Source organism: Aspergillus alliaceus (genome assembly GCF_009176365.1).
Source record: "Aspergillus alliaceus strain CBS 536.65 unplaced genomic scaffold BDW43scaffold_30, whole genome shotgun sequence".
Taxonomy (NCBI): domain Eukaryota; kingdom Fungi; phylum Ascomycota; class Eurotiomycetes; order Eurotiales; family Aspergillaceae; genus Aspergillus; species Aspergillus alliaceus.
In genome coordinates, this window is record NW_022474713.1 from 335,749 (window position 1) to 354,932 (window position 19,184).

Here is a 19,184-nt window from a genome sequence, read left to right on the forward strand (position 1 = left end):
CTTCGAATAACAACCCTCTTACTCCCGAAGTCTCCGTTCTTTGACCCTCCTAGGTTGTCAAGTCAGATCTTGTGAACACTTCTAGAAGTGAAACTTTTGCTACTTCTCCACCACCATGGTTGTCTACTCCTTCTACATTTTTGACCGCCATGGTATGAACCTCCCTCTCCATCAGCAAAAGGGGGCTTACTGACCGGCCAATTTCCTTTGCCTAGCGGAATGTATATACAAACGGCGATGGGTCCCCCGTCCACCGTCAATTGTTGGGAAGTCCTCGCGTCCGACTTCGGAGACGTCCACCACAGCCAATGCGCTGCCCCCTGTGCTGGGCCAATCTGCGCGGACCACTGACGATGATGCTAAGCTGATCTTCGGTACCGTCTTCTCCTTACGAAATATGGTCCGCAAATTGGGAGGCGAAGATGATAGGTGAGAGCAATCATCTGCGCTACTGCCAACTCAGAACACAAGGGGCCGATACTGACGATCGAATCTCACTTTCCAGCTTCGTTACCTATCGCACCAGCCAATACAAGCTCCACTATTACGAGACCCCTACCAACATCAAGTTCGTAATGCTTACCGATGTCAAGAGTCCCAGTATGCGAGTTGCATTGCAGCAGATCTACATCAATCTTTACGTTGAATACGGTGCGCATTCTTACGAACTGATATTGTTCTTGAGGACACTAATTTGAAAAATATCTTAGTGGTCAAAAATCCGCTGTCTCCCGTTGAGCACCCAGGCGGTGTGGGTGTGAATAACGAACTTTTTGAGGAGTCTTTGGAACAATTTGTGGTATGGTTTTCGTCCTTGCTCGGCTCAAAACCATTGACTGACGTAGTAGCAGACGCGCGTCCTGTCTTGATCACTCTTGATATGAGGATCTCCACCTGACTCCGAGGTGGTCTTGAAGAGGTCAATGGTGCAGAGAGACGTGGGAGTTTAACTTGCCGGGAGTCAACCAACTCAAAGTTTCTCCAACATGCCTCGTTTCGCCCCGAGACGCTGCCATTGCGGACGCAATAGACAGCCGTAGCATAACCCGGGAACTACAGTCAACCTGGAAGGGTCGCCCTTGGGCCAGACTATCTTAGGAGCCCAAAGGAGAGAACATGTTCTACGAAATAGGAGCAACAGTGTTATCGATCCCACCTGTGGTAAAACCGACTTGTTGATTCAAGCCACATGTCAAGCGTGATGATCAACAATAAGCCATGTGGAACTTGATAAAACATACATATTATTCAATGGGCCAATGTCTGCCCAAAATAATTTATCGACTTAAAAGGGTACAATATGATACTTTCATCATGATTTCGACTGGGCTCACCGAACCCCTTTTCTTTTCTCTACTAGAGCTACATCTGGGACCTTAAAAAACCCACTAGTGGCAGATCTTCCCGACTGTCCATAACGAACATCATCGGAGAGGTTGTCCTCATCAGCTCCTTCATTATACTTGTTAATGTTCTGAGGCTTTGCATGATGCAGCGATCACCACGTAGAATGTTCGACATATCGATGGCCTTATGTTCATCCTGAGCTGCAGAGGTGTCAGACCACCTATGGGACATCCTGAAACGAGAGCTCTGGCCTCACCAAGCTACTGATCACTGTTTAAATATGGAGGCTGTAGGATCCTCAATATCTTCGTCGTCCTTACCAACAGGGATAGCATTTCTTAGCTCTGGACGTATCTCAAGAGCATGAGTTATCTTGACAGTTCTAGAGACCGGAGAAGGATCGTTCTGAGCCTCGTAGCGATCTTGGGCTTTTCTTTCGTAGTGGTACGACATAATTGCAGTATTGTTTCAAAATGGAGGAGCAAATAATGTGAGCAAGGGTAAAGCTACTTTGATCACTCGGGATCAGAACGTATTAAGTACCCCAGTATCACTTCAAGCGCACCTTTTGACATCAGACAACCGTCATTCCCTTGTAAGGGGCGAATTGTGTTCTCGATAAGCTTTTAGGGATCAATGATGCAATCCCATGTGTGTCTTGACGTTTCTTAGCTGTGCGTTCGGGTCATAAGGATGCTTCAAGTTTATAGTTTATTCGCGAGGTAAAAACACCCTTCATTCCAATGGAAATATTTGGAGCTTCCTACCGGCTACTACAAACACATTTCTTCCTTTCAAGAATACATGACCTTGTAGCCAGAGGCATGACATAGGAATGGTTCGAACTGAGCTCACCCGTACCAAGAAAACCCTTCAAAGGTATGTCCCAAACAAATCAATTCTTGCGCAAGAATAGACAGCAATTACTCAAGGACCTTTCGGTTCAAATCGAGATGTCGAAACCTTAGGAATAGGGCAAATTACGGGTAGGTCACGGCGGATTATGTATCCACCCGTGAGTAGCCTAGTGCACACACATTCTTACACTCAGAGAGGCCATATTGATTAGTTTGATTATACTACTTACTATAGGTAGGGCGGAAGTCACAAATTATATATATAAGGGAAATAATTCAACCAGATACATACCAAGGTTACACTACTCAGTAGCGCGGGGGTGGGTTGGTCCCTATCGGGGTACAGAAGCAATGATTATGTCTATCTTGATATGAGAATATATTTCAGACGCATATGAAGATTACTAGCGAACGGACACAGCAGTGACTGCGTGTATACAAATCAATTCATATGACCATATAGGACATCACCTGATGAATCCCATGTATTGGAACTAGTAAAAGAAATAGCTCGTGCAATCTCACACACAAAGGGTTAGGTTTCAGAAACAGTTTAATCTTGTTCCGGAAGGCCAAATGGATGCACAAAGCTTGAACCTTGACTCGCGGCAGTTCATTCGCTTAACGGCCCCCATAAACTACGTGGAGTAGACTACAAGCCCTTAGGCTCCACTTTGTTCACCGTAGTAAGAGTGCCACTTGGAGAGGATAGGGGGGAAAATGTAGAGAGTAAATGGCTTTCGTACCACGGAAAGTTTCTTGTTGTTCTTACTCTCTCACCCGAGCCAATCGCCTGTTGTGAGTAGATTATCACCACCCTAAAAGTTGTTGTTTCCACATTGGAGGTTTGGTACCGTAAATTTAGATCCATACTAATCATTAGTAAGTATGGAGTAACTACTGTAGCATAGTCGGGCTCTGCCTTTTACCCAGGTATGTACTAATAATGTATTTGGAACATACAGAGTCATATGTAGCACGCTGTACTCAAGCATATAGTACATACTGGTTATGGAAGTTTATGTGAAATATGAATAGTAGCAGTGACCTATGAAAGCCTGCCCACTTTGAATTGGGCCAGTCTCCTTCTGACCTTTAATCTGACCCTGTTACAGACCAGTATACTCCAGACCCTAGGTACTCCGAAGAGCTGGGGTTTGGTCGACTGACCTATACTTGAACCATTGGGTGAAATACCCCAAGGAGTAGGGGCTATATCGAGTAATAGTCTTAGCAAGAGACATTAAAAAAACAATAATAACGGGTACCCGCACCCATCGGAAACGGGTGGTTCGTTTTCCGAGATTAACGCGGTTTTACTTTCCACCTTCTTTTCTTTATGACCCATAACCAGTCTAAGCGATCCAGTCAGTTTCGATCTAATACGGTGTGCATATGCGGTAAGATGGACTTAGATTGGCTGAACTTACTTCGTACCTAGGGAAGATATCAGGGATCAGACCAACTCATAGGTAATCTGGTATATCGGGGAGCTGAGAAAAAGAAAAGACCCTCCTGCAGTCAGAATCACGATTAACTTTGAATGTGAGAGGGGTACAGTCCGACTACTACTACTATTTCGTGGCCGGCTGCAGTGCTAGGGAATAGCGTGGTACAATACATCGGGAATGACCCACTCCTTCAATCCATGTTGCAGCGTGGTAAGTAATTTTAGACGGGACCGTTTTCTTACTTCCGCTCTTTCCATGCTTATGATTGGCCTTAAAAATCCCTCGTGCAATTTTTGATACTCTTGGTCAATTTACTTTTGCGGACACCTCAACACCTGCAAATCATTTGTCACATCAGCAACATCATGTGGGAGAATAAGATGTCGGTGCCCTTCTTTTCTATCGCAATCCGAGTATAGCACCAGGACTTTTACTGTGAAAAAATTAGACATTAAGTACAGAGCGGTTCCATCTCTGCGGAGAAGCTGTTGCGTTAGGATCATGCAAGATACTTCGAGACGGCGGCCGGGGCCGAGGTCCGGAGTACTAGATCTATAAGCCCACGTCGTCTAGTGAAAAAGGGGTTCTGTGGGTATGCTATTAAGAGGAATAGATAGTTACCTTATCGATATGTACTTACATATACCAGAAGGGGATGTGGTTGTGAACCGTTACACACACTTTCCACGTCGGTATACACAAGAGAATAGTAATAGTCATAAGGTAGTCCGATATAGACATGTATACTAAGGTTGGTGTCTCTTTGATCGAAAAGGGAAATAAAAGAGACAGACAGAGACAGACACGGTGATAACCTTAGGCCTTCAATTCAGCTTGACATCTGCTGACCTCACGCGGATCCTTTAAGCAGAAACCAAAAAGAGCCATGTGCATAATCTAGAATTACCTTCAGCTGATTATTCGGTAGAAAACCCATGAGACCAAAGGATGAAATCAAGTCGTAGCCATCAACAGCTCTCCATACCTATACCCTTTTTAAGCTTCCTCAATCTGGGCGACTTGCTTCGCTACTTATAGTAGTAAGTAGCTATCACCTTCCCACCAATTACTGGCCCTGGCTATCACAGAGTATTGCTTTGGAATACCCGATCAATCAATGCGAATTCAACCTAGTATTATCTCTTCCCTTCTAGTCAAAAGAAGCCTGATACTGTATGTTACAGCCCCTCGTCGTTGAACTAGAAAAGGGAAGTAGAAGTCGATGTGTACGACGATTTGATCTCTGGGATATACACGATCGAGGGTGTTAAACTATTCCAAAGACTTGGCAGTAAAGGTAGAGAAGCGGAAGCGTCATAACACACAATTGCACTGACTGTATTATTGTAACTACTAGTTGGTCGGTCCCAGGACATCCTACGAAGAAATATTTTCCAGTGACGTTGGCCGCCAACTATCCTATTGGTAGCCCAACTTCAGATCCTCTCTTTAATTACCCCTCATTGTGTGGATGGAGGGGCTAATACAGTGGGTAGCGGAAGGCCACCTAGGCAAACCGCCACAAAAGGGTAACTAACTAAGGTAAACCATGTCGTATAAAGTAATAGATAGTCTGAATACTTTCTGTACTTCTACCTAAACTCGTCCAGCCACCCAAGCCATCAGCTCCACTTGTGAGCGATGTGCGGGGATAAAAGGTTGGTTCACAGCATACCCATATGATCCATAGAACTGCATGCAGACTGCACAGCCTCAGTCTGACCTTAATATCCCGAGTTGACTAATACTCTATGCGGGTAGCGTTTATTTGGTAATTAACAGTGTTTGCCCTATTCAGAAGATGACTTCGACAAAGCGGAAGCGAACGTAAAGTTATCAGCCAAAGAAAGGGCCAACAGAAGGACGTCATCCAGCAGATTTCCATCGAGGAAGACGAGGAGAGGAGGCAGTAGGGAAAGAAAGAAAGAAAAAGCTTCGAATCTCTACACCATGAACAACAATCACTTACAACTAAGCAGATATGAATGCAAGTAGACAAGACGTATCCAAAAATCCTCTAGAATAATAATGCGTGAGTGAGACTTCTCGCCTCAGGCAATAATCTGCGGAACTTTTACCAATTACTAATTAATGAGAAAACCTTTGCGCCACTTTAATTTCTTTTAATTTTAAATTTTTTTGTTTGTTTTTTTTATCCTGACTACTCCATAGTAGTACGTAGTTTGATCTGCAATACTAGCGTTGGTACATACTTACATATATACACACTTGGGGAGCACTGAGTGATTTTTCTTATCCACTCTTCTTTTCACCTCAATTACTCCGTTGTCTGATTGTTTAACTGTTACAAGAATATTTTAGATCTATTGGTATCAGAGAATCACTATATCTGAGATAGGAAAACAAAGGAAGATGCCAATCCCTTTTGTATGTACTATACTGTACTGTCCAATATAATATCAAATATGTATTCTATGTACAGTATGTATTACACCTATAGTATGTACATATCTACTCCGTATAGTACATCCCTCATGACAGGCTCCCGACACCCGAGTCCCGAGTGTACTCCAGGCTGTGGCTGCAACAGTATGATACCATACCATTCCTACTCCGTATTCAGAGAACGGATCCATGATGTGAATTTCCAACAAAAATCGCCCATCTGATTAACTCAATTCTGAGAAAAAAAAAGTGAAGACTTCGGTTCCATTATTCAATCTCTCTTCTTACTTCCACAACCGGCAACAAGAAAGTCTCTTCCGTCTGTAACCTCATCACAGGGTGTTCCTGTAGGCGGTGATTCTGACCATAATTTCAAATAAAAGAGTCTCTGCGACCAAAGGGCATGTTTCTTTACCATTAGAAGTTAAACGGACACCCACCCATACCTCTCCCAGTAATACTTTACATTACCATGGTCCTGTCTTCTATCTACAAATTAGTATTTCAACCTAGACCTTCCCCCCGGCAGGCAACTGCATTCTCCCTTTATATGAAAGATCCTCGGTAATATATTTTTACGATATTAATTACCATTATCTTCCTACTCTCTCGGAGCTGTCTCTCCTACTCTAAATGGCATTTTCAAACTACATAATAGACTAGTCTCATTCTGTGGTTCTCAGCGTGGTACCGTCTCATCTGGACATTCCGTGCCTTGCTGTGTGGGCGACTTTTTTTTTTTCTTTGAATACCCGCATTTTCTGTTCCCTCTTTATTTCTTTTTTAAAAAAAGGAAAAAAAATCTTTTTTTCATTTTTTCCAGCTCCCTTCCCACCCTCCAAGTCACTTTCGTCACCTGTTAGGGAGACCGTCGCCTCAGGCCACCACCAGTCACCGGGCCACCACAACCTTTTTTTTCCCTTTCCTCTCTCGCTCCCCCTCTGCTTCCTTTCTCAATTCTCGCTCAACCTCTAAGCTCTTCAATAGCATTAATCTGGGCCTTTTCAGCTTCGTGCTGTAGGCGTTCATTCTCCTACCTTGTCACGGGGGCAAATCCTGTCACTCTCGTCCTCCGTGTACAATTCTCAATTAGCTACCGCACATGACTCCACAATCTGCTTCACCAGTACCTTCCGCAGTCTCCTCCGCCGCAGCGTCACAGATTTCGTACGATCCTCGAGATGGAGAGCCCTCGGTAACACGCGCTCTTGCGGGCATGAATCTGTCCGCGGTGAACGGGGATGTACTCCCCACGCCCCCTCCGCCGGCGAAAACTGCCAGACCAACCATGGCAAATCGCATCTCTCGTATGTTTTCCAACACAGGGAAGGCAACTTCGAAGGAGTCGGATACCCATCGTGAGCTTTCAGACAGCAGCACCGATAGCGTGAAGCCGCCTAGCAATGGCAGCGGAAGGCAGTCTAAGCCTACTTCTAGGCCTTCTTCCCGTGCTCCATCCCGACAGACCTCTACTAAAGAAGATAATGAGAGAAAGCCCAAGTCCAACGGTGGAAAGGAGCAAAAGGATCCATCCACTGCAGCACACAAGCGGTTCGAAGTATTGCCGGATCATGCCCACTGTCATCACCTTAAAAGTACACGGCGGCAGGAGAAATTAACAGACCTCCTCCGAGACATGCTCGGTGGTGGCAGGAAGAAAGACGACCATGCCGATGACCAGCAGCTGTCACTTATGTCAACATGGATTGACCAGTTCAAAAATGAGCGAGATAAGCTAGCTGCGGATAAAAAGGGTGGCCCTAACGCCACAGCTTCCCTGGTTGACAAATATGGTAAATGCCAGGAGATTGTCGGGCGCGGCGCGTTCGGTATCGTTCGGATCTCTCACAAAGTCGATCCCAAAGATTCCAGGGTTGAACAGCTATATGCTGTTAAAGAGTTTCGTCGTCGTCCTCAGGAGACTACAAAGAAATACCAGAAACGTTTGACTTCTGAGTTCTGTATATCCTCTTCCCTCCGCCACCCAAATGTTATCCACACCCTTGACCTCCTGCAGGATGCTAAGGGAGACTACTGCGAAGTAATGGAATATTGTGCTGGTGGCGATCTCTACACCCTCGTGCTGGCTGCGGGGAAGCTGGAGGTTGCCGAAGCCGATTGCTTCTTCAAGCAGCTCATGCGTGGTGTAGAGTACATGCACGAAATGGGTGTGGCTCATCGTGATCTTAAGCCGGAAAATTTACTATTAACTACTCATGGTGCGCTTAAAATAACTGATTTCGGAAACGGGGAGTGTTTCCGCATGGCTTGGGAAAAAGAAGCACATATGACAGCAGGACTCTGCGGCTCTGCCCCTTACATAGCTCCTGAAGAATATATCGAGAAGGAATTTGATCCAAGGGCAGTCGATCTGTGGGCTACAGGTGTTATCTACATGGCGATGAGAACAGGTCGTCACCTATGGAGGGTAGCTCGCAAGGATGAAGATGAATTCTACCAACGATACTTGGAGGGCCGCAAGCATGAAGATGGCTACGCTCCTATCGAGACCTTGCATCGGGTAAGAGCTGATAACTACCCTAGGGTTGCTACCTCTAGGCTTACGAATAATTTGCAGGCTCGTTGTCGGAATGTGATCTACTCCATCCTTGATCCAAACCCTTCTCGTCGCATCAATGCCTCGCAGGTCCTCAAATCCGAATGGGTTCGCGAGATTAAATTGTGCAAGGCTGGCGAGGAGGGATTCTGATCTAGTCTGTGTGTCTTGCCCCTCGAGGCTCTTATTTTCGCAGATACTGTATCCTATGGGGGCATGGCCTGGATGTGTTCTTCTAATACTAGTCCAGACTATGTATCCACCTATGGTAGTCTGCTCTTGTATGCCTAGTTTTGTGATAAAACCGGGTGGCTCGTTTGTTTCCCCGTATATTTGGGGATTTAGACCTTCTTCACTTGTTCCATAGAAGGAGGTATCTCTGCTTTTTATATCGGCGCATGTCTTGCCTTTTTCTTGCCTGCCTACTAGCTTATGCCCTTAGTTTTTTCTTATGTTTTCACGCTAATGCAACGAAGAGTATGACCTTGAGCTCCTCTTTTTTCTCTTTTACTTCAGACTTTGCTTCTACTAACTTTATCTTCTCTATTTCTTGTCCTTTATTTCTTTTTTCTTATACTCATTCAGCATGCACAATTACTACACCAGCGCTTCATCTTTTCTAATACTGGATTCTTGGCTGGCTGACATGTTTTTGATGATGTTACTGACCAACTAGCTCGCTTTATTATCTCGGAAGAGCATGAATAGGTTTTTGGCTGTGGTTGTACTGAGCCTCTATGAAACTTACCGGGCAAATTGATTATCAGAGGGCGTTTTATATTTGTCATTCTTAGCGAAGTGTATCAGTCATTATGTATGCAGTGTTCATGCATTCATCATTTGGATACCCATTGTACAATTGACGCCGTTTATTCCACTGTTATCCCTACCAGAATCCATACAGTCTCGAAGTTTTCCCTAGTGTCCAAAAGGGGGCTCGACTTCCTCTGTAGGTGTATATGTATATTATTATATACTTCTATGATAGCGCGGGCATGGATCAAGTGGGTTTCAATGTATGTTCGAGGGAATATATGTCATCATGTGATGCCTTGCTGCAGCGCAGTAGCATTTGTCAGAAGTGCCGAGGTCTCATGACACTATCGGCAGGTGCTTCAGTTGCGTTGGTTGTTATTATCAATCCTTGATGATCTACACAGCTGTTGACTGTCGATAGCCACATTCCCAAGAGCACCAGCCAAGACCTCCCTCTCACCTCCCTCTCACCTCCCTTTTACAACCTGTCATAGCTTCTGCCTAGTATCCTGGCCTGGTTCGTGCATTAGTTGCCACCGTTCAACCATTGGGAACTATCTGCCCGTTTCGAGACCAAGCTTGCTTGGCGCTTTGTGCAAACTTGAAGACACACAGGATTATTCAATGGGAATGAATGATTGTGGGACTCGGCCCAGCCTTGGCACCTAATCCATTTTGCTTTGTCCTTGCATTTGGAGTATTGGAGTTTCTTGGCGGCTTGCCCGAAATTGTACGTAACATAGAGAAGAAGAATGGTGGTAACAGGCAGCATATTTATCAAAAACCCCAGGATCCACACAAGGGTGTTGTGGAATGGCTGCATATCTACCTATGACTTTCAAGTCACTGTTCTATGCAAGGCGGTCCCAAGGACTATTTCAACCTGCAGATCCATCTGATCTAGACTTAAGCCACTCTTTACCTATATTCACTGTTGTAGTTGCTCCTCTTCCTACCACTGAGTATTACATTGACAGTAGACTATATATAGGCTTTGTGTCTTTTTCGGTTGAGATTATCTTGTCATTACAGTTTTCTTTAAGTCAACTGGACTTGTATATATCATCACTATACAATATATATATATAATTCTTCGTGGAAAAGAGGAGAGAAACTTTTGATTTATTAATAGGCAAGTAAATCTTCCATACAGAATACTAGTAGTTCATGCATGATCTTGTAGGGCAGTAAGTTCCTAGGAACAGACGTTATAAGGATATATCATATACGCATCTCCATGCTGTACTACGATGCCAGACTTTATTTTTCTTTTTTATCCCAAGTATCCTTGTGGGTTTACATCTACACCGAAATATTCAGGGACGAAGATAAAAATATATACAAAGTATGACGGCAAGGCTATTAACTTAAAGGTCTGAAGTTTGCGGCTACAAAATTTGAAAAGAAAAAGGTTTAATTTGTAATATCCTCTAAGATGGCATTGACATCACTATTCTTTACGCTGTAGGTGTTCTCACATATGACGTAAAAGTAGATACGGTACTGGATGTGCCGTATGTACGGTGCATACATACATTACCTACACTTCCATAGGTGCTCGTAATTTACATACACAGCCACACAAGCACACAGCCACTCCCCCGAAGTTCCGCACTGGGCATTTTGGATCTGATTCAGCCCTGTGACGGTCACTTTGATCTTTTCGAGCATTCTTATTGTTACCAACTGATATCCCACCAGACAATCAAAAGCATTTTATTTGCATGGGCTGTACATACCCTACCAAATTCCCGCAGTGACTGCCTACTTCTTTGCCTGACAATAGTAGTTCTGCCTGCTCAACCGTCATCATGTCCTGGGCAGGTGCGCAAATCTGTCCTCCAACCTTCATAGGTTAGGCTAAATGCTGATGTGTAGTCTGTGGCTTTTAGGATTCAAGAAAAATGTCAATCGTGCTACTACACAAGTGATGATGAAGACGGGTATGTACTTTATTTACCCTGCTGCCGGCATCGCTTCGCAATCCCTGGACGACAGTGTATCGCTGGCCGTGGGCAATTACTAGTTGCTGACATAGGGCAATACATACAGGGCATGTGGAGAGGACAAATGATCGTGACTATGAAATCGAAGAACGGTAACCTCGAGAGATCTAGCGTAAGCTAGGCCAATCGCTGATGGGACCCATAGGCGATATCGGACCATGGAGGCTGCTGCCAACCGTTTACAAAGAGAAGCCAAAGGCTATTTAGATTCGTTACGAGGTGGGCTCCCGGCCTGTTCGGTAATTCCTGAAGAGAGGGGGATGTTGACTCTTCGGTTGTGATAGCGATGACCGCTTCCCAGATGAGGATTGCAGAGACGATCGATGCCTTCTATGGTGATGCAGGAACGCGCGATGGTGTGAGCAGGAGCTACAAACAAGCTGTAGAAGATCTTGACGCCGAGACGATCAAAGCTCTGGATGGGCCATATAGGTATATGGGATTCTGAAATAGGGGGTTCCTGGTATTCATTAACTGTGCCATTAGAACCACCGTCCTCGAACCAATTTCGCGGTTCTGTGCCTACTTCCCCGATATCAACGAGTGCATCAAGAAGCGCAATCATAAGTTACTAGACTACGATTCGATGCGAGCTAAGGTGAAGAAGCTGGTCGAGAAGCCGGACAAGGACGCCACCAAACTTCCGAGAGCAGAGCGCGAGACTGAAATCGCCAAACAAGCATACGAGCAGCTGAACGAACAGCTTTTCACCGAACTCCCGCAACTTATCGACCTGCGTGTGCCGTATCTTGACCCTAGCTTCGAAGCTTTAGTGAAGATCCAATTGCGTTTCTGTGCAGAGGCATACTCTCGCATGGCACAAGTGCAACAATATCTTGATGCGGAAACCAGAGACCAGTATGCTCGGGGTGACTTGGATAATAGGGTAGAGGAAGTGTTGCAGGAGATTCGTGATTTGAGTATAGCGGGGACTGTTTGATCTTTGACTCTTTAGTATCATTGTTGGTCTTTTTTATTATTTGCACTTGTTTCCCGGAGCTGATATTATCTTTGCTTATTAATTGCCTGTTTTAACTATCTGATAAGCAGAAAGAGAGCGAGAGAAGGAGGGAGAATGATAGCCACGAAGAAGACGACAATGTCCCCGACTTCTTACGCCTTACAGTGCATAACCAACGCAACACTGGGTAGCACAAAGTGTCGTAGGTATCATTAATAATGAATGGGTCTTCCCGTGTTCCCGTTGGGTATCTGCCTAGACGCTTCTATTTACCTGTACAATGTTTTAGCTGCAGCGATGCTTGCACAGCTCACCACGATAATTGCCCCGAATCACATCAGGGTTCATTCTCCTCACGATAGAGCTCATCTGCCAAGATGTCTAACACAGACCCAGCGGCCGCATGTACTGCAGCCAATTCAGTGACATTCATTTCTGTAAGAACATAGTCCGCAACATCGCCCCGATTTCGAGTGGATGGACGACCAATGCCAACCCCGATCCGCAATACGGAAAGGTCTCCGTGCGGACGGGTTTCGCCGGGACTTGCGCGCGGAGGGTGCAACCCCTTTCCACGCAGACTCTCCATGATACTAATCAAGCCTCGGTGCCCACGTAGACTGGCCTTCTCCGGCCCGCCCCGTTTCACTCTGACCTTGCCCAGGGGCGCCTCCAGCTCATCGTGAAGGATCACCAGGGTGGGATCTAAATATCTCAGCGACTGGGGGTCAGTGCCTCGACGCTGCCATTCGGCCTTCTCTGTGTCCACGTTCTCGACTGCCCTCGAGAGCTCCACGTGCCCCTGTTTGACCACCTTCCCCAATATCTCGGACTGAGCCGTTGAAATCCAGTTCTTGAGTTGTCGGACGAGCTTCGGCCCCGACTCGTTCATATATGATGAACTGTACCACGTCCGATAGAAAATGGGACCGGCAAATGACTGATGTATGGAGGATACCAGGGGAAATCTGGCCGGTAAAAGCGGTATTAAAGCATCGAGAAGGACGTGACCAGCACTGTGACGGGTTTGGCGGTAGGGACGGGGGTTTCCAATCGATGCGATGAAGAGAAATCGGCGAGGAGTTTTCAGTAGGGATAGGTGAGTTGCCATAGAGGATGGGTTTAAAAATGATTTGTCGAAATTTTGATGGTAGAAAAATGATTAATATTTGGAAGAGTATATATATATATATATATTTCAGAAAAAATACATAAAAATAAGTAAAAGAAATGAAGAGGGGTTTTATGTTAATTTAATTTGTACAGTACTTAGAAAAAAGTTTGATAAAGTCGGCAGAAACTGATCGCGGGAGATCGTCCCTGAAAATTACACTACAAAGATTGATCCACTGGATTAGTATCCATATTCTGTACAGCGTACAGTAAGGTACCTCTAGGTACGAGTATTGACAGTACGGTTTCCTGAACTGTAGGTACATATGAAAAAGCACAACGTCGGCTTGCTTCGTTGGACCTGAGGACAACATCATGGATGATGCTTGGCCTGAGTGGGCATACCATAATGCATTCGACTTGATCCATACACGCAGGAACTGAGGCTGGACACACCACCTGTGCTTCATATATATTCGTACGCTGGAACACACGATATCAATGTAGTCCTCGGCCCGAATTAAGAGTCACTGGGCAAAGCGGTTCTGATTGCTGTCCTCGAGTGACTGGAATGCTATACTATAGTCAACGATAGCTGACCACTACTAACAACTAGACAACGGAGCGGTCTCTGGGCAAAAGTGGAGGAGTTTCTGATGGTCAGTCGAATGGCTGCCCACGTTAAAATAGTGACTGACAGAAGCCTTCTTCTACCAGTTGACGAAGGACACATAAGATGCCGAAGTTCGATTACATGGATGTGTAACTGCATCTAATTTTTCGGCGTGATGATGAATGAGCACAAGTTTTTAAGTTGAATGCAATGACGCCCGTTATGGGTTTTTGACGTTGACGTCCATAACAGTGTATTCTTCAATTCTACATGCCCTCCATTTCTCTCTCTCTCGGTTCTAAGATGTTACGCCTGGCAGGAGTGGTAGCGTGTACATCTGTTTCTTTCTTTACTAAATGTTAATAAAAGTAGGCGAGTTGGCCGCAGATAAGCCATGCAATCATAGACAGAACATCACGTCAAACTCATTACTCCTAGGCTTAGGCAGCTTGTTTCTCCTTATTTACCTCGATTTACCTCGGTTTCAAACTCCTTGTGTTCAGCAAGCTTCCTTATTCTCACCAATACCTTTCATATATTGAGGAATAGAGAAGCCAGGAGCATATGAGCACACTATTCTGAACGTTCCCCGAAAAGAACTCCTTGTAAAAGCGCTTCACTTTCATCTCGGCCCAAATGACCTGTATCTGCTAGTCGCTGTTTCCAAGTTGACCGGTCGTGCTCGTCAAGGTCCTCCCAGCGGCGAAGGCTCCCATGAGATCCGTGTTGAGATGTCATATCTGTAGTTTCTATGAGAATCTCGTCAGTATCACAATTGCGACGAATGATAATGGCGGTGAGTGGTGGAGCGGAAGGAGATGGGGCGTCCGCTCCAAGATCGGTATCGAGGATGGAATCAATTGTGTCTGCTGCTTGCCGGGCACGAATGATGTCACGTAGAGAGCGGTGATGTAGGGCGGAGACTGTTGACGGGAAGGTTGAGTGCACGGAGATAGTGGCTGATGTGGTCACCGAAGGATGGGGCGGTATATCTTGATATGGGCGGGCGACGGCGGCACGGATATCGGGGGGAAGCCATTCGGTGGCGCCCAGATACGGCGGCATGACACCTCTGACCTCCGTGAAAGCCTGAAGGAGGAAGCAGACAATAAAGATGGATAACATGGCAGTGATTCCACTGGTGAAATTGGTCCACGCACCCGACTCTCCCGGCATGACTAGCACGTATCGCGGTGAGCGACTGGATGGTGGTGAGGGGGACAGCGGAAATGTGTGCACGACGACAGTGTTACCCATGCTGACAGAGGCAAGCTTGATATATTGAGGTGGTGTCTCAGGGTTGACTGGGTTCTGCGGAGGATTGAAAGGGGAGAAACATATCTTTGTCATGGCGAATGGATGAACGTTGTAGAGAGTAGTGTAGGACCGTAGCTTTCCGTATCCTCCTCCCCTAGGGTTGTACTCGAGCGTTAAGACCTCAATTGATTGATCGCTTCCCGCAACGGCAATGATGATTTGTTCCTGGTCCTCGAAGTTTGACCCCAGGTTGCACGAGTCTAGGCCGAGCCCAATCTTGACTGCTTTGCGGAGCTTTTTGCGGTGGATGATAGACGCGGAAGACCTTTTTTTTGGAGATGACGTTCTCTGTATACCGAGAAGCATGAGCTCGCAGCCGTTACGATCTGGTGCATTCCGAAGCAACAGCAACATTGTCGGGGATAGGAACCGCAGGGCTCGAAACTTGGGCCTTGTTTTGGGTGTCGCTTCAGATAAAGGCGTGCTGTATACACACTGTACATCTGGAGATGCATTGGACCTCGTCTTCAACGAGCTCTGACAGATGAACACATCGGTGCCGTTGGTATACGCAACCTGGAAATCCCCATCATCCAAATTTGTAATATCCACATCCTCGGCCTCCTCATCACTACCCAAGCGAATCCTTCCAACGACATCCGTTACACTAGGGGTAGAGGTAGGATGAAAAAGGACAATCTCTCCCGATGGTGCCAAACCGGTGGCAATCGCCGCCAAACGCGGGGACTCGGCGTCTTTCCACGGTGAGAGTCGCAATATCCTTTGGTATGTATCTGGACTACCGGCCTTATCTGCCCCCTTAATACGGAAAAGGGATACACGAGATAATGCAGTGGTCTTCCGGGAGACCCGTTCGTTTGTTTCCGTAAACGTTTCCCACTTTGTAGCTTCTTCGATTGAATCAGTCGCAAAGGGTTGCCTTCGCGGGGGATAATCAATCTTAAAAGATCTTAGATGTTGGTTATTGCCTCGCTTTTGCTCAGCTACGGAGCTATTGATGCCGGCCAAGGCGATAATGGAATCATCGTCAGCATGCGCAGTCGCCAAAGAGGTGACGGAGTCTTCGTCACGCGATAATTCGATGTCGACTACCTCCGAGATTTCATTGCGTTTAGAAGTGTTCAAGAGTGCCTGTTGTTATGCTTCGGCTGTTAGCGCAATGACAAGTACCAAGTTCTTTGGGATCAGGGAAAATGGTAACAGAACGAGCAGTACCATTCTTGAGAGCAAGAGCAAGGGATAGGGAAGTACTTGCGATCTTGTTTCCAACGCCGCTGCGCCCTTCGCCGCCTCCGCCCGCGACAAGAAGAAAGCCATGGTTGCGCGGGTCGAAGTCAGCGGCGAAGAGAGGGCAGGAGAGGGTCAATTTGGCCGAAGGGACGGTAGGTGCCATGATGGGAACGGAATATCCGTCCCAAATAAGAGTAAGATCGAGTATGTATTTGATAGCAAGGGAGGGGATCCAAGTTACTGGCCAACTAAGCCTGACATTGGCGTATGTTCGCGGTGTCGCCCCGGATTTAATTTAATTTCTTGGCAGGAATAAACTCCACCTCAGATCTTACAATCAAACAATGTATAAGAAGCGACGAAAACAAATGAAATTTTGCTGCCCTTTCTATATCATAAAGAAGAGTGAAGCACTAGTTTCTTAACGTAGTTTATAATCTAATCAATTTCTTGTCCAGTGAACTCAGGCAGTCGCTTGCGAACGTCTTCCCATGTCTCCTCGCCTTCCACTAAAGACCTGATAGCCTGCAGGATCTCGTCCTCGCTGGCACGAACCTGCTTAGTCGAGTCACGATCACGAAGAGTGAAGGTGTTGTCCTTTACCGACTGGAAATCAATTGTGATCCCAAACGGCGTGCCAAGCTCGTCATTGCGTGCGTATCGCTTTCCGATGCTAGCCGAGGAATCGTCAACCCGGTTTGAAACACCCAGGCGACGCATCTTCATCATCAGACGGCGTGATAGAGGACGGAAAGATGCGTGGGTCGAAAGAGGGACGATGAGAACCTTGGTCGGAGCAATTGCTGGAGGGAAGGACAGGACCTGTCACGTAAAGATTAGTGGGAACCGTTCTAACATACGGGGGAGCACAAATACATACACCACGCGCTTCATCTCCCTCTCGTGACCAGTACACATGTTCGATCATGCTGTACAGGATGCGGCCAATGCCAAACGATGGTTCAATGACATTAGGCGTGTATTCGCGGACGTTCTCTACTCGTGTCCGTTTTTCAATTTTTACCAATTCCTTATCCAGCTCGACTTTGCCCGAGCCAACGCCCTCAACATCCACCTCGATCTTGCCGTTCTGCTCCAGGTCGAGTGCTAACTTTTCACGGAATTCCTGGGACAGCGCCTCAACAGCGGCCGCAACAGCCTTACCGTCCTTCTTGAAGCGAGGACCAAACTTCTTCTTGTCCAAGTCGACCTGCCATTCTTCAACTTTCAAAGGTTCTACTCGAGGTTCACGGACAACAAGAGGCGCTCCGGTCTTGTTCTTGTGCACAGTCAAGTCATAAGCACTACGGTCGGCACAGCCCACACATTCGATCCAGCCATAGCTAGTTTGCAGTTCAGCATCCCAACAATCGGCAGCGTAGTGAGCCATTTCATTAGCCATGTGCTGACGAAAGCGAAGTTTAGTAGGGTCCACACCCAATTTAAGAAGGAAGAGCTGAATGCGGGCGAGAAAGTATCCGAGCGTTTCGTTGTCAACCAGGCCGGATTCGACGGCCTTGCCGATGGTCATCTTCGTGGTTTGGGTGCTTCCAGACAGCTGCACGTCACGGCTAAGCAAGGAAAGTTCGATATCTTTCATCTCTTCAAAGCGAGCATGTTTCTTGCCGCCCTCCGGGTCAACATAGTGCTCGATTTCAGCCATGAGGAACTCGCGCACTCGCAACAGACCGGCACGGGGTGAGATCTCGTTGCGGAAGGACTTGCCAATTGAGGCCGACGCGAAGGGCATTGATTGCTGATTGAAGTCCAGCAGCTTCTGGAAATTTAGGAACTGCCCCTGAGCAGTTTCGGGACGAAGATAGCCAGGCATATTGCTGCTAGGACCAATTGAGGTTTGGAACATCAGGTTGAACGCAACAGGAGGGAGAAGATTGCCATCAGTCGTGGGATTCCTGATATCATACTTGGTGATAATCTGTTCCAGCTCTGGGCCACCATAGTTATCAATCTGTGCCAAAATGTCCTCATACTCCTTGACAACGGCATCGTCCAGCTTAACGGCCTTAGTCTCCTTAGACTTCTTCTTCTTCTTGGCCTCCTTCTCTTCGTCCACAACGACTTTCTGGCCACGCGCTTCCTTATCACCTCTCAAGCGAGCCTCAAGAACTTCCTCCACTAGGTGATCTGCGCGGAAGATCTCGCCGGTTTTAGGGTCTTTGCACATCCAGTCGGCAAATTTCTCAACGTGTCCGCTAGTTTTCAGGACCTCGTGCGGGGTCAGCATGGTGCAGTCAACCTCCAGCATATCCTCCTCAAGTACAAAATGCTTGCGCCATAGATCAACGATGTTGTTCAGAACGGCGCAACCGGGAGGGCCATAGTCATAGAGTCCGGACACCCCTCCGTAGATCTCGAAGGAGGGGGTGTAAATGAGTCGACGTCGGAGCATCGACTCCAAGACTGTGCGGTCGACGATCTGACCCGTCTTGGTGTTAACGGTCGCCATAGCGGTGTTCTTCTTTTTAGAAACTTGAATGGCTCGAAAGGCGACGGGGGAGGGTGAAAAGGATCGCGTGCCTCTGGCGGGGTTCCAACGAGGAAATTGGAAATGGCGGCGGGGAAAAGAAAAGAGGGAAGAAGCCAATCGA

At 46.6% G+C, this 19,184-nt stretch overlaps 7 protein-coding genes across 7 annotated transcripts; 4 read left to right on the top strand and 3 right to left on the bottom strand.

Moving 5' to 3' along the window:
- Positions 1 to 115: 115 nt before the first annotated feature.
- On the top strand, positions 116 to 869 carry BDW43DRAFT_312458 (TRAPP subunit BET5; the record flags this gene model as incomplete). Its single annotated transcript, XM_032047375.1, has 5 exons — positions 116 to 152; positions 216 to 429; positions 506 to 651; positions 711 to 799; positions 852 to 869. The coding sequence occupies 5 exons, from the start codon at positions 116 to 118 to the stop codon at positions 867 to 869; spliced, it is 504 nt and encodes a 167-aa protein (XP_031898976.1).
- A 5,855-nt stretch (positions 870 to 6,724) lies between these two features.
- Positions 6,725 to 8,894, top strand: BDW43DRAFT_126932 (serine/threonine protein kinase SAT4). The gene is made up of 2 exons (XM_032038135.1): positions 6,725 to 8,582; positions 8,640 to 8,894. The coding sequence occupies exons 1-2, from the start codon at positions 7,164 to 7,166 to the stop codon at positions 8,769 to 8,771; spliced, it is 1,551 nt and encodes a 516-aa protein (XP_031898977.1). The 5' UTR covers positions 6,725 to 7,163; the 3' UTR covers positions 8,772 to 8,894.
- BDW43DRAFT_126954 (uncharacterized protein) lies at positions 8,894 to 9,337 on the top strand. The gene has a single exon (XM_032038136.1). The coding sequence runs from the start codon at positions 9,017 to 9,019 to the stop codon at positions 9,239 to 9,241; it is 225 nt and encodes a 74-aa protein (XP_031898978.1). The 5' UTR covers positions 8,894 to 9,016; the 3' UTR covers positions 9,242 to 9,337.
- A 1,715-nt stretch (positions 9,338 to 11,052) lies between these two features.
- Positions 11,053 to 12,499, top strand: BDW43DRAFT_126992 (amphiphysin-like protein RVS161). Its single transcript, XM_032038137.1, has 7 exons — positions 11,053 to 11,105; positions 11,164 to 11,198; positions 11,267 to 11,317; positions 11,427 to 11,472; positions 11,526 to 11,599; positions 11,665 to 11,812; positions 11,867 to 12,499. The coding sequence occupies exons 2-7, from the start codon at positions 11,186 to 11,188 to the stop codon at positions 12,318 to 12,320; spliced, it is 786 nt and encodes a 261-aa protein (XP_031898979.1). The 5' UTR covers positions 11,053 to 11,105; positions 11,164 to 11,185; the 3' UTR covers positions 12,321 to 12,499.
- BDW43DRAFT_127013 (aminoacyl-tRNA hydrolase) lies at positions 12,337 to 13,569 on the bottom strand. Its single transcript, XM_032038138.1, has one exon. It carries the CDS (start codon positions 13,450 to 13,452, stop codon positions 12,679 to 12,681), a length of 774 nt encoding a protein of 257 aa, XP_031898980.1. The 5' UTR covers positions 13,453 to 13,569; the 3' UTR covers positions 12,337 to 12,678.
- A 685-nt stretch (positions 13,570 to 14,254) lies between these two features.
- Positions 14,255 to 16,824, bottom strand: BDW43DRAFT_280634 (uncharacterized protein). The gene is made up of 2 exons (XM_032042422.1): positions 16,601 to 16,824; positions 14,255 to 16,476 (listed from the first exon to the last, which is right to left on the bottom strand). The coding sequence occupies exons 1-2, from the start codon at positions 16,736 to 16,738 to the stop codon at positions 14,641 to 14,643; spliced, it is 1,974 nt and encodes a 657-aa protein (XP_031898981.1). The 5' UTR covers positions 16,739 to 16,824; the 3' UTR covers positions 14,255 to 14,640.
- Positions 16,825 to 17,013: 189 nt separating this feature from the next.
- BDW43DRAFT_312463 (glycine--tRNA ligase) lies at positions 17,014 to 19,042 on the bottom strand (the record flags this gene model as incomplete). Its single annotated transcript, XM_032047376.1, has 2 exons — positions 17,014 to 17,397; positions 17,456 to 19,042. 2 exons carry the CDS (start codon positions 19,040 to 19,042, stop codon positions 17,014 to 17,016), a joined length of 1,971 nt encoding a protein of 656 aa, XP_031898982.1.
- Positions 19,043 to 19,184: the final 142 nt, after the last annotated feature.

Excerpts from the sequence above, each read along its gene's own strand:
- BDW43DRAFT_126932 (XM_032038135.1), top strand. The coding sequence starts at position 7,164 with ATGACTCCACAATCTGCTTCACCAGTACCTTCCGCAGTCTCCTCCGCC. Across the intron at positions 8,583-8,639 it reads CTATCGAGACCTTGCATCGG|GCTCGTTGTCGGAATGTGAT; the intron begins GTAAGAGCTGAT and ends AATAATTTGCAG.
- BDW43DRAFT_126992 (XM_032038137.1), top strand. Across the intron at positions 11,318-11,426 it reads ACAAGTGATGATGAAGACGG|GGCATGTGGAGAGGACAAAT; the intron begins GTATGTACTTTA and ends CAATACATACAG. Across the intron at positions 11,813-11,866 it reads GCTCTGGATGGGCCATATAG|AACCACCGTCCTCGAACCAA; the intron begins GTATATGGGATT and ends CTGTGCCATTAG.
- BDW43DRAFT_126954 (XM_032038136.1), top strand. The coding sequence starts at position 9,017 with ATGTCTTGCCTTTTTCTTGCCTGCCTACTAGCTTATGCCCTTAGTTTT.
- BDW43DRAFT_127013 (XM_032038138.1), bottom strand. The coding sequence starts at position 13,452 with ATGGCAACTCACCTATCCCTACTGAAAACTCCTCGCCGATTTCTCTTC.
- BDW43DRAFT_280634 (XM_032042422.1), bottom strand. The coding sequence starts at position 16,738 with ATGGCACCTACCGTCCCTTCGGCCAAATTGACCCTCTCCTGCCCTCTC. Across the intron at positions 16,477-16,600 it reads GCGGCGTTGGAAACAAGATC|GCACTCTTGAACACTTCTAA; the intron begins GCAAGTACTTCC and ends GCATAACAACAG.